General features: G+C 42.8%; 1 protein-coding gene across 2 annotated transcripts in view; it reads right to left on the minus strand.

Moving 5' to 3' along the window:
- Window positions 1–8,934, minus strand: part of Ndrg3 (NDRG family member 3) — an 82,830-nt gene that overhangs the window by 57,316 nt on the left and 16,580 nt on the right. For both annotated transcript variants that reach the window (XM_004630887.2, XM_004630886.2), the window contains exon 2: window positions 6,444–6,545. In XM_004630887.2, the coding sequence (XP_004630944.1) occupies window positions 6,444–6,500 (57 nt within the window). In that variant the 5' untranslated portion in view covers window positions 6,501–6,545. The remainder of the gene's footprint in view (window positions 1–6,443; window positions 6,546–8,934) is intronic.

Consider the following 8,934-nt stretch of genomic DNA (forward strand, 5'->3'; position numbering starts at 1 on the left):
GCTAATTATGTTCTTTTTCTTTTGGCAGAACCGGGGATTGAACTCAGGCCCTTGCACTTGCAAGCAAGCACTTATTCTACTGAGCCATCTCCCCAACCCCTAGGTTGGCTTTTTTTTGTTTTTGTTTTTTTGGCGGAACCAGGGACTGAACTCAGGCGCTTGTGCTTGCCAGGGAAGCACTTAATCCACTGAGCCACCTCCCCAGCCCCTAGGTTGGCTCTGAACTCACTATGTAATCCAGGTTGGTCTACAACTCACAGCAATCCTTCTGCCTCAGCCTCCTGAGTGCTGGGATTACATTTTATGTCTCACCACACTCAATTAAATTTTTATTTTACGAAAGGATATTGCAAAGTTGTCTAGGCTGGCCCTGAACCTACAATATTACTGCCCCAGACTCCAACTAGCTGGGATTATAGGTGTGGATAACTGGGCTCAGCTCTACCTGATTTTTGATAATAAAGATTAATGCTAACAACTAACATAAATAAGTTGATGTTTTATAATTATCAGTAAACCATTTTAAAGGAAAAACATATTTAAGCTAATATCTAGAAACAAGAGTGACAACTGTTTTGTTTTTGTTTTTGTTTTCCAGATGTGGTGGTATGTCCCTAATTCCAGAATTTAGGAGGGGAGGCTGAGGCAGGAGTATTGCTTCGAATTCCAGGCCAGCCTGGGCTACATAGTGAGTTGAAGGCCAGCCTAAATTACAGTGAGACCCTGTCTCAAAACAAAAAGCAAAACAAAATAATACAAAGAAACAGATTTCCTAGCCAAGCACGGTAATACATACCTGTAATCCTAGCACTCAGAAAGCTGAGGCAGGAAGATCATGATTTCAAGGCCTGCTTGGGCTACATAAAAAGATGTCCCAAAAATAAAAACAGGAAAACACACACACACACACACACACACACACACACACACACACACCCAAAAACAAGATTCCTAAAGAACTTTATAAAGAGATTGAATGCTTGTATAAAAGTATCTACAATCAGATAATCACCTATAGGCTGCTGAAAAGGTGTAATTTCAACTCAAAAATAAATAGTACGCTAATCCAGTATTAGGCCTTTGTTAGAAGTCACTAATCTCTGCATTAAAAATTTCCCGAGTTACCTTGCTAAGTGGTTGCTTCCGGCCACTCCTGCTTCTGTGATGGGTGGACAGGCATCTGCTTTGTCACAGTGGCATCCTCATTTGCTTGCCTGCACTCACTCTGGCAGCACAGACTGAAATCCTAATTGCTTGGTATTGCACTTCCCGCCCCAGCCCCATTTCGGTCATTCTGACAACAGATGTGACAATCACCTCTTAGCACACTGAAGGACACCCACCCTGTTACAGTGTCCATGCCATATGTAGCATTTCACAAATATTCTCTGATGAAGATGTCAATTAATCTGTTTTTAATTACAAGCGCTGCTTTGATTTTGTGGCTTGGGGGACTGAAGTAGGGCCTCCTGCAAGCCCTCAGGCAGGTGGTCTACCACCCAGCGAGGCTCTTTAGGCCTCTTCATTTTTTTTTTTAAGTGACCTTGGACAAACCCTTTGTCTCTGCTGTCCTACAGATTACAAGAAAGGCTGATCCTAGGTTCTCCCTCATGAAATTCTAATAGCCTTCTCCCACCCCCTGCTGTCACAGTCAGTCATTAGCAGTAAGGGAAACCTTCAATCAAACTAGGGTTCCACCCCCGGTTCCGCAAAAAAAGAAAAAAAAAAAACTAGGGTTCCCCTTACTTTTTTTTGCAGAACCAGGGATTGAACTCAGGCCCTTGCACTTGCCAGGGAAGTGCTTATTCCACTGAGCTATCTCCCCGGCCCCTTCTCCTTACTTTTTACTGTAACAACCAAAACAAAGCAAATAACATGTTTCCATTCTCCCCACTAGGTATTTATTCCTCTTCCTGTTTTTTCCTCATTTATTTACTTATTTACGTATTTTTGGGTACCAGGAATTGAACTCGGGACCTTGTAGTTGCCAGACAGGCTTATGCTGCTTAGCTATCTCCTCAGTCCTTGTTTTTACTTTATTTTCCTCAATTTTTAAAAAGCCCGCTGTGGCCTATTTGTTTCACATCTGGCTTTGGCTTTCATCACATTTGGCTGGACCTAAATAGTGATAGAGGAAGGGAGGGAAAATGACCAAAGCATGGTCAGCTCTCCTGCTTGTTCCTAGATCTGTTGAGTGAGGAGGCTGGAATACCCACTGGTAAGAGACAATGATGGAGGGAGGACCCCGAGACCCCTGAAAGAGAAAAAAGCCAAAAGATGTACGTTCTGGTCCTGGCTTTACCACCCATGAGACTCTCGCTTTGGACAAAGCATGTCACTGTTGTGAGCCTCACTGTAAAATGGAGCCTTATCCTAAAAATGCCCTCAGTACTTTAAGAGGCTAGGAGACCTCCAAGAACAGTTAAACCTACTCTAAGAATAGTTAAATGCTATTTTAAACAATTTCATTTATACATCTGTGCAATTTCTACCTCCAAACAAGTACTGTTGGTTACTTCTTTTCATCACAGGAGCCAAAAATAAGCAAGCAAAATCACCCACTTCTTGACAAATCTGAGCTGTAGACAAAATTACAGGCATACTAAAATAAAATGGGAAAAATACCAACAAATGACAAGAGACAAGTTAGCAGAGGTCTCACTTAAAGCTATATTAAGAAGGCTTCCTTAGTCATCTAAGGACAAATTTCTCTGCAATAGCTTGAATCTAGATCTCCTGTAGATTCCCAAAGCCTGCAAGAGTACATCAGTGTCTCTAGCTAAGAATATATTTATGAGGATAATGGACAGAAAGGTGGGGTGAAATAATCTACATCTTTAGGTTCCTCTTCTATTTTTTTAATCTTTTGTTTCTTTCTTTGTTTATTTGGTATAGGGGCTCTCTATGCAGCTCAGACTCACAGTGATCCTTCTGTATCGGCCTCCCCACTGCTGGGATTACAGACATGTGTCATCATGCCTGGTTCTGGTGGCCGGCACAGCATGCAGTACCAGAGATGGAACCAAGGTCCCTGTGCTTGCCAGGCAGGTGCTTAAACTGCTGAGCTATCACCCCAGCCCTCTAAGCTTCTCTTCAGAAGAGGCAAGCCATGCCAGAGAAGGGATGCTGAAACTCTGACAGGGCCAGCACAGTGGCCAAGTCTCAGGTTTGAAGTCCCGCCTCTGCCACTTATTGACAGGGGTAGTGAGCCTTTCAGGAAGGTTTTTCACCTGCCAGGTGAAGGATGATACTATCTACTTTAAAGGGATACTCTGAGTATTAAAAAAGAATGTATGAGGCCTGGCCAGACAGCTCAGCGGTCTAAAGCGCCTGCTTAAACAAGCTTAGGCAAAAGCACAGGGACTGCGGTTCGATCCCTGGCACCATATGCCATGCCAGCCCTGCACCCAGGATATACAGAGCCAGTCACAAAAATCAATCAATCAATCAATCAATCAATCAATCAATCTGTAGGCTTTTCTCTTATATCAATGGTTCCTCTCCATGGTAGCTTTGCCCTCCCAGGGGACATTTCACAGCATCTGAAGACATTTTAGTAGCCATCACTAGGGATGCTACTGGTACCTAGTGGGTAGAAGGCCAAGGATGCTACAAAGTACCCTACACTGCACGGGAACCGTGTCCCACAAAAATTATGGTGGCACACATTTGTAAACCCAGCACTTGAGAAGCCGAGGTAGGAGGATCACTACAAGTTCAAGACCAGTCTGGGTTACATGTCTCAAAAAAAAAAAAAAAAAAAAAGTGGCCTAAAACATCAAACATCACCAAGACCAAGAAATCCAACCCTATAGAAACACTCTCTGATATTCAGTCTGAGAAAGCTACTTCCCTTTCTTAGTTTACTCACTAGCAATATGAGATAAATTTACCTTTGCCCCCATCTCCTTAAGCTGTTAGGAGAATCAAATGAAATAATGGTTCAAAGGCACTTGCCTTATTATACATTTTATAACAAATGCAAAGCTGGGCACAGACAGTAGCATTTTCACACTAAGGATGGTGGACAGCTAATGGAATGTAATTCTTTGTGTGGGAAAGCCTCCATACAAAGGGGCCTCTTGTCTACTCGTTTAACTGGAGCACCGAAGTTCTCACGCATTGCAGCACTAGGACAGAGGCATGCCTCAGGAAGAGGGGAGCAAAATGTAGTGTGGGAAGTTGGTGGGTACAGCACAGCTATGAGAAAGGAGCTGACAAGAGATTAGGAAGTGAGACACTGCTTGCTGTCTACTTGAGCTGCCATAACAGAACACAATAGCCTAGATGGCCTAAAAACAGAGATGTATCTTCCCATGATGCTGAAAACTGGAAAGTTCAACATCAAGATTCTACTGGAGTTTGGTAGAGCTCTTCCTGGCTTACAAACAGCTGCCTTCTCACTGGTTCCCAATCAGTGGTAGAGCACTTGGACCCTGGGTTCAACCTTCAGTACTGGGCGGGGGGGGGGGGGGGGCCCTTAACCACATCCTAGACTAGTTTAGTTAGGCATCAGCTAATTTACAAGGCAAGTGAGACTAGGCAGTTTAGCTTCAGGAAGGTAGTAACCTATCCTAAGCCTTATCAGAATCAGTTGAGGAATTTTTAAAACATAGATTCCTGGGTCCCACTCCAGATCAGAATGTAAGAGGGAAGGGCTGGGTGACACACACAGCCTCTGTGGTCTATGATTCTCAGCCTTGGCTTCTCATTGGAAATTACCTGCCTTGTAAATATTTATTTCTGTAGCTATACACCAGGCTGTCAGATGCAGATTTTATGACCTTCTTCCTCATGGCACATTATTTTGGAAATAGCCCTTCACATTCACAAAAAGATGCTACTTCAAAGAGGAAGTTTTCTGGAAACACAAGGAAAATCATCAAAATAAAAAGTGTGAGGCTTGCCAAAAGACCAGGAAGTTTGGTGAAAGATACAAGAAGAGGCAGTAATAGAGAAGAAGAAGTAACAATAAAAATTGGGCTGGCAGGATTCAACAGCAAATTAGTAAACACATGGAAGCCAGCAGGCCTGGAAGCTGCGAAAGACCTTGTTTGAGCCGGTAAGGGTAATAGGCAACAGCGTCTTCTGGAGCCTCCAGCCCTCCCCACCCATCTTATCCATCAGTTCTTTCTTGCATGCTGTGTATGCACATGCAACAAGATGCAAGAATATTGTAGTATTTTAAAAGGGGCAAATGATAAAGCCAAAAGAATAGGGTATAGAAGAAGGAATTTCTAACACATTTACTGAACAGAGACAGGGAAAAGAGATGAGCTTGCCTAACTTTTTTATACCTCATGCCACACTATCCTGCATGCTGAGTCCTGGGGGCTGTCAACTATTGCTATTCATCTTGAAATTCGCTAATACTAACATAAAAAATGAAGTTATCACCGAGATACAGGCATCCTGATGAAAAATATGATGTTGAGAGAAATGTGACCACAAAGTCTAAGAACTTCAGGGAGTTTCAGCTTGGTGCATCACTAGTCAAGCACATGAAATTTCCCTTGTGGAAATGGAAAGGGGGGCTGGTAAAATGGCTCAGTGGTCTAAAGCACCTACTTAGAACAAGCTTGGCGAAGCACAGGGACCACAGTTCAATCCCCCAGCACCAAATGCCAGCCAGCCCCCCCACACACACACAAATAAAAATGTTTAAAAAAAAAGAAATGGAAAGGGGCCGGGGAGATGGCTCAGTGGAATAAGCACTTCCCTGGCAAGCGTAAGGACCTGAGTTCAATCCCCAGTTCTGCCAAAAAAAAAAAAAAAAAAAAAAAGAAAAAGAAAAAAGAAATGGAAAGGCACCTGGATTCTAAAGCAAAGGCCACCATCATCCTTCCTAGTTAACTTTTCCACATTATTTTCTTCCTTAACATCTCTATCACAAAAAACAGGAAAGTCTCAAAAATAACTTGGCTAACCTTGACCTGTGGAACCAAAAGTAAGGGGTCAAAAGAAAAGAGGAATGGGTTAAGAATTTTTTTTTTTTTTTTTTTTTTTTTTTTCCGGAACTGGAGATTAAACTCAGGCCCTTGGGCTTGCCAGTCAAGTGCTTACTCAACTGAGCTATCTCCCCGGCCCATTAAGAAATATATTTTTAAAAGTATTCCTTCCACTGAAAATCAAGCCTAATTTTTTTTTGTTTTTTGTTTTAATTTTTATTTGTGTGTGTGTGTGTGTGTGTGTGTGTGTGTGTGTGTGTGTGGCCAGCTCAGCCCACCAGGGGGCGGGGCTGGCTGGCATGTGGTGCTGGGGGATTGAACCACGATCCCCATGCTTTAGCTGAGCTTGTTCTAAGTAGGTGCTTTAGACCACTGAGCCATCTCACCAGCCCCAAGCCTAATGTTTTGAGATGGTTATTATTCAGCTTATATAGAAAATGAACTATCACAAAAGAAAAGTCCTGTGTACATCTCAGTAAACAGAGCAATCTTTACCTTATCATTTAGAAGTGGTTTGATCTCTGTGAGCTGAACATCCTGAAGTTCATCCATGAGTACAGATGACAGCGGAGATGTCTCAAGTACAAATCAGTAACTCTGAAAGAGAAGAAAAAAGCTTAAAGCGGGCGAGGAGCTAGAAACACAGAAGTCACGCTTACACCCATTCATTCAAATATCAGAACTTATCATACTCCCATCACGCACCACTCAGTGAGCTAAGACATAAAGTGAAGGCAGGAGACTACAGCAGCCACCCTGACTCTTGCCTCCTTGTACTCACAGCCTTACGCAATCCTCCCACTGAAGCTGAGTGGAACCTATGGCTTGCTTTTAACTTGAGTACCTGTATAATGACATGATCTAATATTTTAAAATCTGTCTTACTGAGAGACACTCTGTCCTAGCTTTGAAGAAGCCAGCCGATATGCTATGAGACAGCCACATGGCAGGACACTAAAAGCAGCCTTTTGCTGAAAAACAGAAAGAAACAGACTCTCAAGGGAACTGGCCAAAGAGCTCACAGGATTAAAGTGCCTGCTAGCAGGCACAGGGACCTACTTCTGGGGTGGGCTGAGATGGCAATTGAGACTGGGTGTGGTGGCGCCCACCTATAATCCCAGCTCTTGGTAGGCTGTAAACAAGTGGATCACTGAGTCTGATCTAGCAGTGAGACCCTGAGCACCCTGTAGACCCTTCCCTAAAATTAAAAAGAAAAAAAAAGAAAAAAACTGAGACTCTTGGGGCTGGGGAGATAGCTCAGTAAAATAAACACTTGCCTGGCAAGTGCAAGGTCCTGTGTTCAATCCCTGGTACCACAAAAAAAAAAAAAAAAAGAAGGAAAGAAAGAGACTCTTAGTCCATTTATCTGGAAGGAGCCCAATGCTATCAATAACCAGATTATCAGGGGCCAGAGAGATGGCTCAGTAGAATAAGTGCTTGCCTGGCAAGCACAAGGGCCTGAGTTCAATCCCTAGTTCTGGGGAAAAAAAAAAAAAAAAAGGAACAAAAAAACCCCAATCAGATCATCACATAACCAGATTCCTAGTGGTGCAGCCAAGATGACACCAGACTGCAGCCTTGCAGAAGATCCAGACAACCAGACTCCTGGTCCACAGAGACGATAAATGTGCTTTGTTTTAGCCCACTGTTTGTGGTCATAATTTTATAAAACCACAAATAATTAACACTACAGTCTTTCCCCTCAAGGACTGTATATTTTAATTGCTAAAGATGCTTGATAAGAAACACTCTGAACTATACTTCTGGAATCAACAATTTGGGCATGTCCTATAATACCAGCACTCAGGAAGCTGAGGCAGGAGGGTTGCCTTGAGTTCAAGGCCAGCCTCCACTACATAGTAAGTCTAAGGCCAGCATGAACTACATAGCAAGACCTAGTAGATTGGCAGTGTATAAGGACCAGAGATTGGTGTTGTAGGCTAAGGGCTCAAATTAGAAAGGCAACAGAAATAAAGAGGGAAATAAAGTAAGGCTAGCTCACTAAACTTCACTGGGGAATCATAACCGTGGAAAAATATGGTAGCCTCCAGGGTGGCCTTTCTACTATGAATCCAGTGATCCTCAACTAGCCCGCTTGGGCAATCTCAGTCAGGAGCAGATGACCACGGTTCAATCGGCTTCCCATGCCACACCAGACCCACCTTAAGGCAGCCTTAGCCAGACCAAAAAATAAAAATAAAAAAAAAGAAAATCCTAAAATCCTTCCCAATGATCCTCAACTCATAATATCCATACCTGTGTATAATCAAATAAATCAGGGAGGCTTATGTAACAAATAGGATAGGGTGGAAGGAATATGTGATCTTCTAAGCTACAGCACAAAGGCATTCTAGTTTCTGCTTCAAGATTATAGGCTTGAACCATTATTTAAGTCCATCTGTAGACTGACCAACATGCCAATGGAACCAGCCAGCCAGGCATACGAAGATTCTTGCAAACGGATCCTCCCACCCCAGTCAAGAGCTCAGATCCCTGGAACCCCAGAGACTCCCGGTTGCAGCATGAGGCCTGCTTACAAACCCTGACCCACAGAAACCATTACAGATAATTCTGTTCTGGAGTGATACATTACATAACAATAAATAACACAGAGAGGGAGCAGATGGATAAACTGAGAAAAGAGCAAAGTTGGAGGGAGACAGGCAGTGTAGTTAATTAGCTAGAAATCCTTTGTGTACAGGAAGCCATGGGGCAAGGCTGCAAACACTGGGTTTCACACACGCAAGTGACTTCAAAGCTCCAGGATTCATCCCTTTTACCATGGTCCTATATCCCTCAAGTCAGAAAAAATGCTAATTAACCATTTAATAACTATGTTGGGGACCTACTAGTAATAGTAAAAAATACTATGAAAGATTTAAAGGAGGTTCTTACCTTCCACGAGATTGCCAGAATATGAATCCTAGGACAGTAATTCATACAAAATGATAAAAGTATGAAAGCTCAGAGGAAAAGTTATTTGTAA

This window comes from Octodon degus, unplaced genomic scaffold (assembly GCF_000260255.1).
Source record: "Octodon degus isolate 3935 unplaced genomic scaffold, OctDeg1.0 scaffold00037, whole genome shotgun sequence".
NCBI lineage: Eukaryota > Metazoa > Chordata > Mammalia > Rodentia > Octodontidae > Octodon > Octodon degus.